The following is a 19953-nucleotide window of genomic DNA, read 5'->3' on the forward strand; positions in this document are numbered from 1 at the left end:
AAACAGTAAGTAATGAAAAGCCAATTCCTAAAGTATTAGGACAAAAGGAAGAACCATCCACTATGCACATCCCTCTAAAGCAGGGGTCCTCAAACTTTTTAAACAGGGGGCCAGTTCACTGTCCCTCAGACCGTTGGAGGGCCGGACTATAGTTTAAAAAAAAACAACTATGAACAAATTCCTATGCGCACTGCGGGCCCGGGACGAGTTGGCTGCTAAGCAGGACAGGCAGCGGCACCCGGCAGGCCAGATAAATGTCCTCGGCGGGCCGCATGTGGCCCGCGGGCCGTAGTTTGAGGACGCCTGCTAAAGCTTAGGACTGGTCCCTCTGGGAATTTCTGTCCCAATTTATTAGTGAAAAAAACCTGATCTGCTATCATCAGCTCTTTTTTTTTTAAGGTAGCATCTCCTACCGATCATTTAATTACCCCTTTCCTTAACACAAATATGAAAACCCGAGTTCTTTCTATTGGTTTGTCCTGGGTAAATCATAAGATGCCATACTAAGCTAAGACCAACTAATTTCCCAGAGGCTGTCCAGGTACACACACAATTACTTTGTCTCAAATGTATAGCAATTTGCCTAAAAGAGGATATAGATGGAAAAATGGAAAAGTATTAGTGTCATCACCTTTAGTACTATCTTTGCTACCTCCAATACCAGACGACTTCAAGGGACACATTTAGGAAAACTTTAATATTTGTACAGGACTGTAGAGACCATGCAACAAGTAAGTAAACCAAGTCACTAACAAAGTATAAATGTGCTTTTAACATGAAATTATAGAAAACTCAAAGAGAATATTTTCAATTACATATTTTATTGAAAAATAGTTAATTTAAAATATTCAAATTACTTAAAAATGTTATTGGTACAATACTGAACTTTTCATACAAGGATTTTTTAAGTTTTACTCCCTCTTAACCAAAGTGGCAACTTTATTTTCCCTAGATATATTTTGCTTAAGAGCAGGGTCTCTATCGCCCTCTGGTGAAACTTTGAGATTGGGTGTCCATAAAAGTAATTGGCCTCCCAACTCTCAACTGAAGACAATTACATAGCAGAATTACTGCCTATTCACACTCCACGGTTGTCCCTCGGCCTAGGTACAGTGGTCGGCAAACTGCGGCTCGCGAGCCACATGTGGCTCTTTGGCCCCTTGAGTGTGGCTCTTCCACAAAATACCACGGCCTGGGCGAGTCTATTTTGAAGAAGTGGTGTTAGAAGTTTAAGTTTAAAAAATTTGGCTCTCAAAAGAAATTTCAATCGTTGTACTGTTGATATTTGGCTCTGTTGACTAATGAGTCTGCTGACCACTGGCCTAGGAGAAGGCCACCTGGGTGGATACCTTTGTCTCCTCAAGGAAAGTGTTCCTCCTAATGACACTCAGCCACGCTCATAGCAAACATCCTTCCTTTCTAAGTTTTCACGGTCACTGTCTTCTTAAAAAATAAAAACCTCTCATTATAAATGGGAAAAATATGTGGTCTCTAAGTAATTTAGGTTATAATCCAGACCAAAAAAAACCCCACACAAAACACACATACAAAAAAGCAAAAACGGTGAATAGGACAGCAAAAATTATAAAGTTTAGTACGCAAGAACGGCTTTTTTAGTGGTCCCTGATTCTTCACCCTGTCTTTATAATAATGGGTACCACCATTCTAGTCAACTCTGCCCACAGTTTCTGAGAGAAGATGACATTTTTTTCAAATTTCATGAAAAAGACTCAAAGACCAGGGCCATTTCTAAAAGAAAATATCAACAGAGTCTAAGTTCATTCTCCAGACCAAATACTTTGGACTTTAGGTTCTTCAGTTCTCCTTGTATCTTATGTGCTCGTTTATTGCTGTCACGAACCTCACACAGAATGGCAAGATCCTGGTTTGCCCGGGCATTAACTGTTGCCTAGAGATTTAAAAAAAGGAGAAGAAGAAATGATTACAGCATATGCCAGTGGAGAGAAATCAGTCATAAAGACCAAACTATGATGGCTCTTTTTTATGAGACATTTGGTATACAAGGTAAATCCAATTCTTAGTTTTAGTGACTAACAAAAAGGTAGTAATGTAGAGTAAAAGAGACCAATATAAACATCACTGGTAAATTTGTCAAAAAAAGTACCTCTTCTTCTTTTTTTTTTTTAAATATATTTTATTGATTTTTTACAGAGAGGAAGAGAGAGGGATAGAGAGTTAGAAACATTGATGGGAGAGAAACATCAATCAGCTGCCTCTTGCACACCCCCTACTGGGGATGTGCCTGCAACCAAGGTACATGCCCTTGACCGGAATCGAACCTGGGACCTTTCAGTCCGCAGGCCGATGCTTTATCCACTGAGCCAAACCAGTTAGGGCAGTACCTCTTCTTTTTTACAATCAACTTTGGAGCATAGTGATGATAGGTGGGCAACTGGTTAAGTCTCTGTAAAAAGGTTCTTGAAACTTTGTTTCTAAATAAAGCTGTGTCTGGTAGGGAAAAATTACTTTATTACTCAATTACTCACTTTCCCTACTTGTAAAAAAAACCCAAAAACACCCAAAAAACCATAGTTCTTTTAACCTACTTCTTGAATTGGGAGGGATGAAAATTTCTGTTAATTTTAGCTTAGATAAAAGTATAATGATGCAGTCATTCAATTATTTTTGTCTTCTCTTTAGTGTGTACTTGTTTTAAAAATATATTTTTATTGATCCCAGAGAGGAAGGGGAAAGGATAGATAGAAACATCAATGATGAGAGAGAATCATCGGTAAGCTGCCTCCTGCACGTCCCACACTAGGGATCGAGCCTGCAACCCAGGCCTGTGCCCTGATGGGAATCAAACCATGACCTCCTGGTTCATAGGTGAACGCTCAACCACAGAGCCATGCCAGCCAGGCTAGTATGTACTTGTTAAACTAATTTTAGTGAGACTGAAAGGATGCTGATCCATCAGCACCTACTATTAGGGGAACAGCACATCTTTCTTCTGAGGAGCCCTGTTGACCATGTTTTCTCACTTGTACCTCTTTTATCTCTTTTAGTAATTCAGGATCAGGAATTACCTTATAGAGCATTTGTTCCAAATCTTTCAGTTTCTGCCTGAGAACCTTAATATCTGTCTTAAAGCCTTCTACTTCCAAGATTCGCCGATTCTCCAAGGCCTCATAGCGTTTTGTCATTACTTGTAAACGCTTCCCCATCTTGTTAGAGCGATCCTAAATATAGGGAAATGGGAAGGCATATGAAGATGAGGGGAGCATTCCCTGAGCCATCAGACTTCACACACCATCATAAGTGGCAGAGAATATTGTACCTTGAAGATCTCTCTCCTCATTCCCTCTTCCTCACGAATTCGGGCAAGTTCTTCTTCTAGGGAAATGCACTGCTCTTGGTACATGTTGGACAGCTTTTTCTCTTGTATTAACTTATCCTTTAGGGACTGCAGGTCAAAAGTGAAAAACAACACTCAGTTCTATAATTCAGATAATTCAAATAGCATTTAGGTAAAGAAAAAAAGGAATGAAAAGATTTCCAGTACAAATGAGTTAAGTAACAAGACAGCAAGGAACTTTGGAGAACATTTGAAAGATGATTCTCTTAGCCTTTTTCTAAAGTACACACAGTAGAAATCCTTTAAAATAAAACAATTATTTTTGGCTCTTTGAAGAACAGATAATGAAGTTCAGAACTGTCCCAAGTAAGGCATAATAATATAGTCGACCCTCCTATTTGCAGGTTCCACATCCATGGATTCAACCAAACAGGGAACAAACAAATAAACAAAAAGGTACACTGTTGCTGACACATACTATGTAGTTAGGCCTACTTAACATGTACAGATTCCCCCGCCCACGTCATTATTCCCTAAACCAATGATTTTCAACCTCTTTCATCTCATAGCACACATAAACTAATGACTAAAATTCTGCCTCACACCAAAAATATATTTTTTGCCGATTTGAGAAAAAAAATAGGTATAATTTTGGTTCATTCACATCAGATGGCAATTGTCGTGTTGGCTGTTGTCATTTTTTAAAAAATATTTTTTTATTTATTTCAGAGAGGAAGGGGGAGTGAGAGTGAGATAGAAACATCAATGATGAGAGAGAATCACTGATCGGCTGCCTCCTGCACACCCCCTATTGGGAATCGAGCCCACAACCCGGGCATGTGCCCTTGACCGGAATCAAACCTGGGACCCTTTAGTCCACAGGCCAACATTCTATCCACTGAGCCAAACCATCTAGGGTGGCTATGGTCATTTTTTAATTTGACAATCTAAAGGAAAAGAGGTCAGTGCCCTGATCAAATAGTATGGTATTGAATGTTTTAAAAATTCTTGCAGCACACCGGTTGATAATCACTGCCCTACATGATACAGTGTAACAACCATTTACATAGCATTTACATTGTTGTTTCTTTAAAAAATTTTTTTTTCATTGATTTCAGAGAGGAAGAGAAAGAAACATCAATGAGAATCATTGATTGGCTGCCTCCTACATACCCAACTGGGGATGGAGCCCACAACTCGGGCATGTGCCCTAACTGGGAATTGAACCATGACCTCCTGGTTCATAGATCGATGCTCAATCACTGAGCCACACCGGCCGGGCTACATAGCATTTACATTGTATTAGGTACTACAATGATAATTTAAAGTATATGGGAGGATGTGTATAGATTAATACCAATACTATGCCATTTTATATATGGAACTTGAGCAACCATGGATTTTGGTGTCTGGAACCAATTCCCTGCAGATACCAAGGGACTACTGTACATGTTGGGGCACATTTCGAAAGTTCTTTAAAAAGAAAGAAACATCAACAATACTTATTATACACTAGAAGCCCGGTGCATGAAATTCGTGCACTGAGGGGGGGTTGTCCCTCAGCCCAGCCTGCTCCCTCTACAATCTGGGACATCCCTCTCATAATCCGGGACTGCTGGCTCCCAACCGCTCACCTGCCTGCCTGCCTGATTGCCCCTAACCACTTCCACCTCCCAGCCTGATCACCCCCTAACCTCTCCACTGCCAGCCTGATCGATGCCTAACTGCTGCCTTGCTGGCCCGATTGCCCCCAACTGCACGCCCCTGCCGACCTGGTTGCCCCCAACTGCCCTCCCCTGCCGGCCCAGTCACCCCCAACTGCCCTCCCCTGCAGGCCCGGTTGCCCCCAACTGCCTGCCCCTGCCGGCCCGGTCGCCCACAACTACCCTCCCCTGCCGGCCATTATGTGGCGGCCATCTTTGACCACATGGGGGCGGCCATCTTGTGCAAAGGCGTGAGGGTCAATTTGCATATTACCTCTTTATTATATAAGATGTCCCACTGAGAAGTCAGAATGATCTTTAAAAAAGCTAAATAAGATCATGTTACTTCCTTAAATACAGACCTGGGGAAAGAGCATTCCAGGCAGAGAAAAGAATAAGTTTAAAGGTCCTGGAGTATGGTCAAGGAAAAGGAAGAATATCGAGATTAAAGAGAAATAAGGAAGGAGGAAGTGGTACACAAGGAGATTGAGGGTGTGTGTAGCAGCCAGTCATGGAGGGCCACCCTTCCAACCTCCTTGTATACCACTTCCTTTTTAAACATACATACTCCAGGGCCTTTAAACTTGCTCTTCCCTCTCCCTGGAATGCTCCCCCCTAGATCTAATGGCAAGCTAAATTCCATTTTTCAGGTCTCAGTAAAAACACCAGGCTTAAGAGAGTGTCCCTATGCTTTTCCATAAAACTAGACTTCCAGCAACTACATATAATCTATATATATAAAAGCCTAAGCAACCATTGCAACCAAACAGACAACCGAACAGGCTGTGTGTGGCGACTAGGCCGGCAGAGGGGTGAGTGAGGGGCGACCAAACAACTGAGCAGCAGGCTGTGTGGGGCGACCAGGCTGCCAGGGGGGTTAGTGAGGGCAACCAAACAACCGAACAACAGGCTGTGTGGGGCAACCAGGCCCGCAGGGGGGGCTGTTGGGGGAAACCAGGCTGGCGGGGGGGGGGGGGACAGTAAGGGGCGACCAGGCCAGCAGGAGGGCAGTTAGGGATGACCAGGCCGGTGTGGGGTGGGGGGGGCAGTAAGGAGAGACTAGGCCAGCAGAGGGGTGGGCAGTTGGGGGTAATCAGGCCAGCAGGGTACACAGTTAGGGGCGATCAGGCAGGCAGGCAGGTGAGCAGTTAGGAGCCAGTGGTCCCGGATTGTGAGAGGGATGTTCAACTACTGGTTTAGGTCCGCTCCCTAGGATCGGGCCTAAACCAGCAATCGGACGTCCCCCGAGGGTTCCCGGATTGGAGAAGGTGCAGGCTGGGTTGAGAGGACCCCTGCCCTCATGCACGAATGTCATGCACCGGGCCTCTAGTTTTCATATAATCCTTTTACTTCCTTAATACCAATTTATCATAATAATTTTCTCTTTTAAATATTTCATTTTTATTTATTGACTAGAGGCCTGGTGCATGAAATTCATGCACGGGGGTGTGTGTCCCTCAGCCCAGCCTACACCCTCTCCAATCTGGGACCCCTCGAGGGATGTCTGACTGCCCATTTAGGCCCGATCCAGGTAGGATCATCCCTCTCACAATCCAGGACTGATGTCTCCCAACTGCTCGCCTGCCTGCCTTCCTGATTGCCCCTAACCGCTTCTGCCTGCCAGCCTGCTCACCCCCTAACCACTCCCCTGCCAGCCTGATTGATGCCTAACTGCTCCCCTGCCAGCCTGTTTGCCCCTAACTGCCCTCCCCTCCAGGCCTGGTCACCCCTAACTGTCCTCCCCTGCTGGCCATCTTGTGGTGGCCATCTTGTGTCCACATGGGGGCAGGATCTTTGACCACATGGGGGCAGCCATCTTGTGTGTTGGAGTGATGGTCAATCTGCATATTACTCTTTCATTAGATAGGATAGAGGCCTGGTGCATGGGTGGAGGCCAGCTGGTTTGCCCTGAAGGGTGTCCTGGATCAGGGTGGGGGATCAGGGCGGCCTGGGCGAGGGGCCTGTGGTGGTTTGCAGGCTGGCCACGCCCCCCAGTGACCCAAGCGGAGGCCCTGGTATCTGGGGTTTATTTATCTTCTACAATTGAAACTTTGTAGCCTGGAGCGGAGCCAAGCCAAGCCTTCTGCTTGCTCCGTGGCAGCAGCCATTTCTGTTGGGATTCATGTATCTTCTATAATTGAAACTTTGTAGCCTTAAGTGAGGCCTGGGCTGGCCAGTGTGTGCAGAAAGCTTGGCTTCCTCCATCGCCGCAGGCAACCCTAGCCTCCTGCTCTTTCCAGCTCCGTGGCTGCCGCCACTTCTGTTTGGGTTTATGTATCTTCTATCATTGAAACTTTGTAGCCTTGAGTGGAGGCCTAGGCCGGCAACGGCAGGCTGAAAGCTTGGCTTCCTCCATTGCCGGGGAAACCCAAGCCTCACTCCTGCTCTCTGTGGCCGTAGCCATCTTGGTTGGGCTTATTTGCATATTTGCTCCAGATTGGCTGGTGGGCATGGCTTGTGGGTGTAGCGGAGTGATGGTTAATTTGCATCTTACTCTTTTATTAGATAGGATTTTAGAGAGAGAAAGAGAAAGAGAAAAAGAGAGAGAGAGAGAGAGAGAAACATCTACTTGTTGTTCCACTTATTTATGCATTCATTTGTTGATTCTTGTATGTGCCCTGACAAAGGATCAAACCCACAACCTTGGTATATCAGGACAATGCTCTAACTACCTGGCCCGGGCTCAAAATCTATCCTTTTTTAAAAAATATATTTTTATTGATTTCAGAGAGGAAGGAAGAGGGAGAGAGAGAGATAGAAACATCAATGATGAGAGAGAATCACTGATTGGCTGCCTCCAGCCTGCCCCACATTGGGGATTGAGCCTGCAACCTGTGCATGTGCCCTGACTGGGAATCAAACCGTGACCTCCTGGTTCATAGGTCACTGAGGCATGCCAACTGGGCTATCCTTTTTCTTTTCTTTTTTCTTTTTAAATATATTTTTTATTGATTTCAGAGAGGAAGGAAGAGGGAGAGAATGATAGAAACATCAACGATGAGAGAGAATCATCGACCGGCTGCCTCCTGCATGCCCCCCACTGGAGATTTAGCCTGCAACCTGGGGATGTGCCCCTGACTGGAATCGAACCCAGGACCCTTCAGTCTGTAGGCCGATGCTCTATCCACTGAGCTAAATCAGCTAGGGCCGAGCTATCCTTTTTTTGATTGTTAATGTTTCTGTTTTCTCACCCATTAAGATGTAAATGCCATGCATAGCTGGTGTGGCTCAGTGGCTGAGCCTGGACCCGTGGACCAGGAAGTCACACTTCAATTCCCTATCTGGGCACATGCCCACATTGCAGGCTCCATCCCAGGTAGGGGGGATGCAGGAGGCATCCAATAGATGATTCTCTCTCATCATTGATGTATCTATCTCCCTCTCTCTCTCCCTTCCTCTCTGAAATCAATAAAAACCTATTTTTTTTTAAAAAAATGTAAATGCCATGATAGCAGACCTGGTCAAGCTTATTTACTGCTATAGACCCAGAGCCTAGCCCATAATAGGAGTGCATTAAATATTTGTTGAATGAACCCTGGCTGGTGTGGCTCAGTGGGAGAGCATTGGTTCAAGGACTGAAGGGTTGTGGGTTTTATTCCCAGTCAAGGGCACGTACCTGGGTTATAGGTTCAATCTTTGCCCCAGTCAGGATACATGTGGGAGGCAACCAATTAATGTGTGTCTCACATCTAAGTTTTTTTTTCTCTCTCTCTTTCTCTCTCTCCTTCCTTCCCTTCCTCTCTTCTACCCTCTCAAAAGTCAATGGAAAGGTATCCTCCGGTGAGAATTACAAAAAAAATATTTGTTGAATGAAATGAATGAACGAATCAACTGATTGATTGATCAATCAATCATTTCATTTTCTAAATCTCTAAACACTGTAATGATGAGCTATTCTTTGAAACCTGTTTCTTGAGGTTGTTGCTATATCGGCTCCTGGACTGAATGGATCTTGTATGATAATTCTGGGGTTTTTTGGAATTCTCTGAGTTCTTTCAGATTCTTGCAGTAAATACATAGAAACTACCTTAATATATTCACGTTGCTTGCGATGACTCTCATGAACAACTGGCCAACCTTTTCCAATTTTATCTTCTTTCTTCTTACACTGTGCCCTGTATTGCTTAATCTTTGACATCAACTGATCCTTTTCAAGCATCCACGACTTCTCCTTATTTTGGTTTTCAAATCTGAGTTGCAAAAAGTCTTTGGTGCTCTCATAGAGCAGCTCTTGGGTGTGATGGAGACTATGAAAGAAAGCACAAAAGTGGACATAAAGATGCTTACATGGCACATAAGACACAGTTATTCCAAACAAAGAAAAGATACAGGTTCTTTAAAAATTGTACAATAAATTATGTAAAATATTATTAGCAGTTTTTAAAAGTATAATCTGATTACTGACAACCACAGATGTTTTACTGAACAAAGTGTAATGTATCTACCCATGCTCACTGTTTCACAAATGGTCTTTACATATATTTTTCCAAGTGCTAATTGCAGGTTATATAATTATTAGGACTACAGAAATATTTACACATAGCCTGCATAAGTATGGACTATCCCAAGACACTAGACTTTACGATAAAGAAGTAACTCATAGTGTTCTGACTGAGGGTTAACACAAATTCTAAAATATCAAAAACAGCTTTGTTTGTTTATGCTGTGCTCCACATGTTTTGTTTTCAAGATCAACTTCCTCTATGTAGTCATCTCGACAACTTCAGGCCATTTAATTTCTCCATTGTCTGAAATTCCTTATCAGTTTAAATCTAGTCTCCTGTGTGTGTTATAATTGCTTATAAACTGTCATGTTCTAACTGTCAACATGCATGTTTTCCAACCTGAGTGAAAGCATATACTTACTTATCATATATCTTTGTCTTGCTATCACCAAACTCTCTAGGACAGTAGCAACTAATAGACATACACAAGGTACTAAACAGATTCCTGCTGACTGCTGATATAGAAATAGAAAAATGATGTTTCAGGACAGTAACAACTAATAGACATACACAAGGTACTAAACAGATTCCTGCTGACTATTGAGATATAGAAATAGAAAAATGATGTTTCTCTCTACAACAAAGAATATCCCTAGAAGTAAGCAACCCATTGATATAATAGCAACACCTAGAAAAATACTGATTCAAATAATTTAGCTGTTTGCAAAGAGTATTAAATACTGTGAGACAATCACTATAATTTTCCACTGAACAAATAATGTCAGATCCATTTAGTTCTTTTCATGAGTAAAAGATAAGAGAAAAATGATAGCCTAATGCCAGGCACCAAGTAGAATAACTGTCAGCAAGTTAAAATATATATATATTTAGATATATGTATGTGTGTATTAAGAGGGAGAGACTGATTCAGTTACCACAAGGTTATCTCTTCCTTTCAATGAGTTATTTTATTCTATCTGACATTATGTTCTCAATTACAGACTGGGAAAGTATGGTCTTGTTAATGTACCAATGGTTTGAAAGTGATACCAAAAGGGCACTTGGATTTCATGCCATTTAATATCCTTAGGATGACATAATGGAAGGAACTGATCATGTGGCCAGACATGCAGATGATGCTAATATTAATATTCTGGTTATTAATATTCTGGATGGTTATTAATATTCTGGAAAACAAATATAAAATTACAAATTACTATGATAATTAAAAAATACTGTTCCCAGGAGGAGGAGCCAAGATGGCAGCATAGGTAAAAACGACTCTTGCATCCTCCCACAACCACATCAAAATTACAACTAAACCACAGAACAACCATCATTCAGAACCATCTGAAATCTGGCTGAATGGAAGGCCCAAAACTGCAGAATTAAAGCAGAAGCCACATTGAGACTGGTAGAAAGGGTGGAGGTGTGGAATGGGTTGGTCCCACAGCCACATGTGGAGTTTTTTTAATCCAGAGGGATATCTTAGCCACAGAGTCCCCCACCACCCACCCCCTGCTCCACTGTAAGGAACAAGGGGTCCCAACCCCACACCAGACTCCTCAGCCCAGGGTTCCAATGCTGGAAAGAGAAGTCCCCATAACTCCAGGCTGTAACAACCATGAGTGACATGGGGGCTGCTGGAGTCCCAAGCAGTACCTCTTAAAGGTCTAATACACAGACTTACTCCGACTCACTCCCTTTGAGCTCCAACGCTGGGGCAGCAGCTTAAAAGGATCTAGGGACATTGGGGGAGGAACTAAATTGTCTGGCATCAGGGCAAGAACTGGGGGGCAGCTTTCTCTCAGACAAAAGTGCTGACAGAGGTCATTGTCCTTTTGCTGAGACTTCCCCACCACAGTGCCGATAGCAAGTTGCTATATCTGAGTTTCCCTCAATCTGGTTCACACTGTTAGCTGTGCCCTGGTTGGATTCACTGAGACCCCACCCCACTCAATTTGCAGCCCCACCCAAGCTGTTTGCAGTGGCTTTTCCATATGAATGGTCTGTCCTACTCAGGCTTCAGACTTTCCTAAATCTCTCAAACAAGCAACAGCTGGCATCAGCATGTCCAATATCACTCAATAAGAGGCCCCAGGCCCAGCACTAGCAGTAGCCTGCCTTGCTTCACAGCTTTGCCGCTCCTGGGCCCCTCCAAACTCAATGCAAGTAGCAGCCATGTGAAGATCACCCTGTAGCTTGTGCCAGGTGGCCCCAGGCAGGACACAGGTTGGAGAACCCACAGCCAGAGCACCTGGTGGTCAGCTTCAGACCACAACAGATTACAACCCTACCACATCAACCAGTAACATATTCAAGGGGCAGACTTAATGAGCACAAAGCTCCACTGAAGAAAGTCCTGCTCCATAGAGGCATCTCCTGCACAGCAGCTCTTCCGCTGCAGTTGCAGCCAGTTCACACAGCCAATTGGCCTGGAAGTCAATTCCTCCTAGTGATGCCATCAAGGCTCAACTACAACAGGACAGTGCATACAGCCCAAACAAGGGCACACTGGGGCACTCCCCAACTCAGATGACTGGGGAGGCTGAGCCACTGGGCCCTACAGGACACCTACCATACAAGACCACTCTACCAATTCCAGGAGACATAGCAGCTTTACCTAATATAGAACCAAATACAGCAAAGCAGCCAATATGCAGAGACAAAGAAACATGTCACAAATGAAAGAACAGGAGAAATCTCCAGAAAAAGAAGTAAAAGAAATGGAAGCAAGAAAACTACCACATACAGAGTTCAAAACAATGGTTATAAGGATGCTCAAGGAACTTGAGAATTTCAGGGAACTTAGTGAGAACATCAACAACATAAAAAACGACCAGTTAGAAATGAAGGATACACTAACTGAAATTAAGAATAACTTAGAAGGAATCAACAGTAGAGTACAGGATACCGAGAATCAAATCAGCGATTTGGAATATAAGGAAGTAAAAAAACCCAATCAGAACAGCAAAAAGAAAAAACAATCCAAAAAATATGAAGACTAAGGAGCCTCTGGGATAACTTCAAGCAAACTATTCACATCATAGGGCTGCCAGAAAGAGAAGAGAGGGAGCAAGAAGTTAAAAACCTATTTGAAGAAATAATGATGGAAAAATTCCCTTACCTGGTGAAAGAAATAGACATACAAGTCCAGGAAGCTCAGAGAGTCCCAAACAAGATGAACCCAAAGAGGCCCACACCAAGACACATTATAATTTAAATGACAAAGGTTAAAGACAAAGAGAGAATCTTAAAAGCAGCAAGAGAAAAGCAGTTAGTTACCTACAAGGGAGCACCCATATTACCGTCAGCTGATTTCTCAACAGAAACTTTGCAGGCCAAAGGACACTATTCAAAGTGAAGAATAGCAAGGACCTACAACCAAGATTACTCTACTCAGCAAAGCTATAATTTAGAATTAAAGGTCAGATAAAGAGCTTCACAGACAAGAAAAAGCTAAAGGAGTTCATCATCAACAAACCAGTATTACATGAAATGTTAAAGAGTCTTCTTAAAGGAAAGTAAGGAGGAGGGATGAGGAAGCAGGAAAGAGGAGGAGTAGAAGGAGGAGAAAAAAATCACAATCCTATATAATAAAAGCCTAGGTGGCGTCACACCCTCGTGCGACACCCTTGAGTGAAGTCCTCACAAGATGGCTCCACAAGATGGCCGCACACACAGTGGAGGCGGGGCCTGGTGGCCGCTCCGTGCAGTGAGGTCTGGGGGTCCTGTGGCTCTGCGCGGCATGAAGGAGGCAGGTCCCGGCGTCTCTGCCGCCTCACGTGGAGGAGGCGGGTCCCAGTGAAGGAGGCGGGTCGAGGCAGGGGAGGGCAGTTGGGGACAATCAGGCTGGCAGGGGAGGGCAGTTAGAGGTGATCAGGCCGGCAGGGGAGGGCAGTTGGGGGTGATCAGGCCAGCAGGGGAGCAGTTAGATGTCAATCAAGCCGGCAGGGGAGCAGTTAGGGGGTGATCAGGCTGGCAGGCAGAAACGGTTAGGGGCATTCAGGCAGGCGAGTGGTTAGGAGCCAGCAGTACCGATTGTGAGAGGGATGTCTGGCTACCGGGATCGGGCCTAAACCGGCAGTTGGACATCCCCGGAGGGGTCCCAGATTGGAGAGGGTGCAGGCTGGGTTGAGGGACACCTCCACCCCCGTGCATGAATTTTGTGCACCGGGCCTCTAGTATAAACAATAAAATGGCAATAAATACATAGCTATCAATAACTGATTCTAATAACCAAAATAAATGAACAAGAAATCTAATGAACAAAATTAACTGATGAATAAAATAGAACCAGAGGCATGAAAACATGAAACAGATTGACGAATCTCAGGGGGAATGGAGGAGGAGGGGCAGGAAGAGATTAACCAAAGAACTTACATACATACATGCATTACCCATGGACACAGACAATAAATAGGGTGGTGAATGCCTGGGGTGGGGCAGGATCCAGTGGAGGGGGACAATTGGGGGAAAAATTGTGGGGGAACATCTGTAATACTCAACAATAAAGAGCTAAAAAAATACTGTTCCTTTAAAAACAATTACAATCCAGTGAAAAGTAAAAATGCTATTATGCATAAGTACAAAACACCTAAAATAGAAAATTTTCTAGCTTGCATTGGTCATAAATCTTAATTTGAATATCTTAATTTGAATATGCAACTTTAATCACGAACATTTTAAAATGAAGGAAGAGGCACTAGGAAAGTTTGAGAAGACAATAAAAAAACAATGAAGAGATAAAGACTATAACATGAATAAGTATTTTAAAATGTAGGAATGTTTAACATAGAAAATAGGTGGCAAGATGCAACTTGATAAGCATCACCAAGTATTAAACAGATGTTTATTGTGTGCCTCTTATACACACAGGGCAAGACCCTGCAGGAACAAAGGCATCCTATATAATAAAACCCTAATATGCAAATCGACCAAACGGTGGAATGACTAGTCACCATGACGCGCACTGACCACCAGGAGGCAGACACTCAACGCAGGAGCTGCCCCATGTTGGTCAGTGCGCTCCCACAGGGGGAGTGCAGAAGCCGGGCTCACGGCAGGCGAGCGCAGCGGCAGTGACAGGAGCCTCTCCTGCCTCCGTGGCAGCACTAAGAACCCCGGGGGATGTCCAACTGCTGGCTTAGGCTCGCTCCCCCTGTGGGACATCCCCCAAGGGGTCCCAGACTGTGAGAGGGCACAGTTGGACTGAGGGACCACCGGGCCTCTAGTAATTACAATAGGTGATGATAAGTGTCCTCGCAGAGGCATGCTAATCATTATGGGAATGTGAAGGAGACAAAAGGACCAATGCTAGGAAGAACACTTAGATTATTTCAACAATATAAACAAGAATATAACTTGAACCAATATGGTAAGAATGAAAAGGCAGAGAATGATTTGAGAGGCTTCTTAGACTTATACTCAATAGGGCCTAGAATTAGGGACTAAGAGTAGGGAGTTGAAGATAGCCCTGAAGTTTCAAGCCTGGGAAACTGGATATGATGTCATTAAACTAAATGGGAAAGAGAATGAAGTGGGAGGTTTCAGATGGGGGAAGGGGTGCTTGTTGGGAAAAAAAACACAGATTGGTTTCATGGTCAATTTGAGGTGTTCAAACATATTCAACTGAAGATGTCTTTAGAGCACAGGTCAGGCCACTGGAATCAGACAAAAAAATGCTGAGGAGGATTAGATAGGTTAGAACAGTGGTCGGCAAACTGCGGCTCGCGAGCCACATGTGGCTCTTTGGCCCCTTGAGTATGGCTCTTCCACAAAATACCACAGCCTGGGCGAGTCTATTTTGAAGAAGTGGCATTAGAAGTTTAAGTTTAAAAAATTTGGCTCTCAAAAGAAATTTCGATCGTTGTACTATTGATATTTGGCTCTGTTGACTAATGAGTTTGCCGACCACTGGGTTAGAAGAACCAAAAAAGACAGATGTTACTGATATCAAAAGAGATTAACTTCAAAGACAGAGTTATCCAAGGTGCCAAATATGCAAAAAGATACTAATTACAATGAGGACTGTAAAGAGATAACTGGTCAGCCCTAGCTGGTTTGGCTAAGTGGATAGACAGCCTGTCGACTGAAGGATACAGGTTCAATTCTGGTCAATGGCACATGCTCGGGTTGCAGGCTCAATCCCCAGCAGGAGGCATGCAGGAGGCAGCCAATCAACGATCTCATCATTGATGTTTCTATCTCTCTCCCTCTCCCTTCCTCTCTGAAAGCAATAAAAATATTTAAAAAATAAAATTATTTAAGAAAAAAGAGAACTGGTCAGAGAAATTAAGAAGTCAGTGATGACCCTAGAAAGGGTATGCTTAGAAAAGGATGGGATGAAATCACACTGCAGAAAGGTGAGGAAAGGCAGGCAGGTAAGAAACAAAAGCAGTGAATACAGAGACAATGTAAAGTCACATCTTCCCCAATTCATGAAGGGCCAAATAAAAGAAAAGGGCTCTACTATACTGTCAGATAACATATCAATGGATAACGTACAGTTCTTAATCACTAAGATCAAGCTGAAGTACTAAAATGGGTTAAATTAAGCATGTGAAATACCCAACAGCTCTTCAAGAGAAGAATGAATAGGATTTCTAGAAAAGCCTGGATCCCTACCTACCTAGGCGCAGGGATGTCTGATAAAGACAATTTTTTCAAGGTCCCTGTCAGTTCTATGACACTATGCTGCTAAAAGTATAAGACTGTTAACTTTTAAGCCACTCAGAAAAATTTAAAAAGCTGTTGGGTACAGCTTTCTTGAACACTCACTTTTTGGTAAGCTCTTTGATTCTGTCCTGATTTCTTTGGTGATGAACTTGTATTTCCTCAATGCGGATCCGTCTATCCTCCATGAGCCCTTCAACTTGCTCTCTAGAAAGCTTGGTCTGTTCTTCCAGCTGAGCCTGCAGGGCTTCCACCTAGACAGGCCAGAAAGGGTGAGGTATCCACTCTTTTTTTTTTAAAATATATTTTATTGCTTTTAGAGAGGAAGAGAGAAGGAAAGAGAGATAGAAACATCAATGATGAGAGAGAATCATTGACTGGCTGCCTCCTGCATGCCCCCTACTGGGGATCGAGTCCACAACCCAGGCATGTGCCCTTGGCCAGAATCGAACTGGGACCCCTCAGTCTGCAGGTCGATGCTCTATCCATTAAGCCAAAACAGCTAGGGCAAGGTATCCACTCTTCCCTGCCTCCTCTTGGTCCTTATCTCTAAAAGTGAGCCTTTCTCCAGAAAAATTTAAAAAACTAACAACCCCGCCTCCCCAAACAACCCTCACAGGTGCTGCTCAGTGGTTAGAGTGTCCACCCATACACTGAAGGGTCTCAAGTTCGATTCCTGGTCAAGGGCACATACCTGGGTTGCAGGTTCCATCTCTGGCCTGGTCAGGGTGTGTGCAGGAGGTAACCAATAGATGTGTCTCTCTCACATTGATGTTTTTCTCTCTCTTCCCCTCCCTCACTCCCTCCACTCTCTAAAAAAATCAATGGAAAAAATATCCTCTAGTGAGGATTCACACACAAAAAAACAACGCACAAATAAAAAAAACAAAAGCAGAGCAGCAAAACAAATAGAAGAAAAACCTCAACAGGCGCTCCTCTTTATTTAGTGACTTCTAAATGTGGTTAGGCTACGCAAGAGCAGACTGTTCACACAGAGCAAAGCATCTGCATCACACAGAGAAAGCATGAAAGCCCAGTTTCCCGTACCCTAAGATTCTCACCTCCTCACCTTTTAACTTTTAGCACTGTTTCCTTTTAAATACTCCCTAGTTGCACAGAAACAGAATGATTCTTTTGTTTTTTTCATCTAAAAAGTGGACCAAAACGAGTATAATGTAATTTCCTTCCTTCTCTGAGTCTGGCTGTCTGACAACAAATGGAGATACAGTACTGGCCAAAGACAGGAACTATCATTTAAATCAATAATCCCCTGCCCCCCCGAATAAGGACAGGAACTTGAGCGTGAGTAGATGAAAAAAATCATGGTTTCAAATGAGAGTATTACCAGGTAGTAAGAGGAAGATTCATTACTTTCCCAGACTTAAAACACAAACACTAAATAAATTTATATACCTCTCAAAAGCTGATCTATCAGCACAGACAACTGCAACTACTCTGTGTATCCCTCAGGCAACCATAAAGGGAATTCTTACTGTATGATGGTTTTGTTCCGTAGGGCCTAGCATACAAGCTGAGTGAAATGAAGATTCAGAGTAACATCTCTAGAATGGTTAATACAGAATAATTATTTTCTGTAAAGTAGGAATAACCTCAATTTGCTTAATCACATGATGCCTTGATATAACATGTGTGCAAGGAGATACTTACATGGCAGTGAAGGCATGGTACGCAAAGCTAATAAGCTCATGGGTAGAAACTGTTCTGTCAAAATAAATTCTTTACCTGTAGGATGAGTGTTTGTATGTCTCTTTGGTACTGCTCAGAACTTTCTTCCTTCTCTCTCATTGCTGGTTTTCTTTTGCTTACTTTAGAATCTAAAATAGAAAACAAAAATAATAAAGACCTTTATTTAGCTTTTCTTTTTGCTCTTCGAGTTCAGCATTATTTTTGCAAAGGAGATTGGTTTCCTTTACCTAAAAGAGAAGGAAAGGTAGAAAAAGGAAAACATATAATAACTTTAATGCTTAATTTTTCAAAAAGGCGTCTCTATAAGGGAACTTTGCTTGGATGTCACCTGGATAATAATACCCATCTTTCTGAAAAACAAACTACTAAATTTTCCTTTGAAGCTGTGTCTATTTTTGCAAAATCTTAATCAGAAAGGGCAAGGAATAAAAAAAAAATCTAAACATTTTGGTTATGATGTATTGTTAAAATAAGCAACACTGCATAGCTGGTGTAGCTCAGTGGTTGAGCAATGACCTATGAACCAGGAGGTCACGGTTTGATTCCCAGTCAGGGCACATGCCTGGGTTCTGAGCTTGATCCTCAATAGGGGGTGTGCAGGAGGCAGCCAATCAATGATTCTCTCTCATCATTGATGTTTCTATCTCTCTCTCCCTCTCCCTTCCTCTCTGAAATCAATAAGAATATATATATATATATATAGAGAGAGAGAGAGAGAGAGGCCCGGACCGCTGGATCCTAACCGCTCACCTGCCTGCCTGCCTGATCGCCCCTAACTGCTCGTCTGCTTGCCTGATCACCCCTAACCACTCTGCCTGCCTGCTTGATCGCCCCTAACTGTTCACCTGCCTGCCTGATCGCCCCTAACCACCTCTGCCTCAGCTTCCGCTGCTGTGGCTTCATTGGGAAGGACGTCTGGAAGGTTGTTTGGCTGTCCGGTCTAATTAGCATACTATGCTTTTATTATTATAGATTCTAGAGGCCCAATGCACAAAATTCGTGCAAGGGGAGGGAGGACCCTCAGCCCGGCTTGCGCACTCCCATAATCTGGAACCTCTCAGGGAATGTCCGACTGCAATCTGGGATCCCTCACTCCTAACTGCCCACCTGCTTGCTCCTTACTACCTGGCTCGCCGTTCCTTAGCGCTGCCGCGGAGGCGGGAGAAGCTCCCACCACCACTGCTGCGCTTGCCAGCCGTGAGCCTGGCTTCTGGCTGAGCAGTGCTCCAGCTGTGGGAGCACAGTGACCACCAGGGGGCAGCTCCTGTGTTGACCGTTTGCCCCTGGTGGTCAGTGCGCATCATAGTGACTGGCTGTTCCACCGTTCATTCCGCCATTTGGTCAATTTGCATATTAGGGTTTCATTATCTCTCTCTCTATATATATAAAGCCCAGCGACTGGAATGGCGGAACGACCAGAATGACCGGAATGACTGGTGGCTATAACATGCACTGCGGCAGCCAACTGGCCTGCTCCAGGTCCTGATCAGGCCCCCCCCCAGCCCCCGATTGGCCCCCAACACCCCGATTGGGGGCGGGGCCAGCCGGCCAACCACCCATGGCCCCTCCCCCCTGCTGGCTGCGCCCGACAGGCCCCCATTGGGGTGGGCCGGCTGGACCCCACCCATGCACAAATTCATGCACCAGGCCTCTAGTATAGGGTATTTTAAAAAGCAACACTAAAATTGTACAGAACAAAATTTAATTCCTTGGATAATTCAAGAAGCTCACGCTAAGAGAATAAATCTTAAAGGTACACCATAAGAAAAAAAATGTGTAACTATGTGTGATAATGGATGTCAACTAGACTAACTGTTGTAATCATCTTGTAATATATAGAAATTTCAAACCATTATGCTGTACACTTGAAACTAATATAATGTTATATTTTCAATTATCTATACTAATAAAAGGGTAATATTCTAATTAGACCGAGTGACCGGCCATCTTCCGGACGTCCGACTTCCTTCCGGACAAAGCCACGGTGGTGGGGGCTGAGGCAGAGGTGGTTATGGGCGATCAGGCCAGCAGGGGAGGGCAGTTGGGGGCCTTCAGGCTGGCAAGGGAGGGCAGATGGGGGCCATCAGGCCAGCACAGCAGGGCAGTA

At 43.9% G+C, this 19953-nt stretch overlaps 1 protein-coding gene across 1 annotated transcript in view; it reads right to left on the bottom strand.

The window, feature by feature from the left end:
- Window positions 1-808: 808 nt before the first annotated feature.
- CCDC77 (coiled-coil domain containing 77) overlaps window positions 809-19953 on the bottom strand; it is a 51372-nt gene continuing 32227 nt past the window's right edge. The window contains exons 8-13 of the mRNA XM_080661400.1: window positions 17883-17974; window positions 16245-16393; window positions 9047-9266; window positions 3299-3424; window positions 3048-3200; window positions 809-1909 (exon numbers count right to left, since the gene is read on the bottom strand). Coding sequence (XP_080517526.1) covers window positions 1763-1909; window positions 3048-3200; window positions 3299-3424; window positions 9047-9266; window positions 16245-16393; window positions 17883-17974 — 887 coding nt within the window. The 3' untranslated portion in view covers window positions 809-1762. The remainder of the gene's footprint in view (window positions 1910-3047; window positions 3201-3298; window positions 3425-9046; window positions 9267-16244; window positions 16394-17882; window positions 17975-19953) is intronic.

Source organism: Plecotus auritus (genome assembly GCF_963455305.1).
Source record: "Plecotus auritus genome assembly, chromosome: 3".
Classification (NCBI taxonomy): domain Eukaryota; kingdom Metazoa; phylum Chordata; class Mammalia; order Chiroptera; family Vespertilionidae; genus Plecotus; species Plecotus auritus.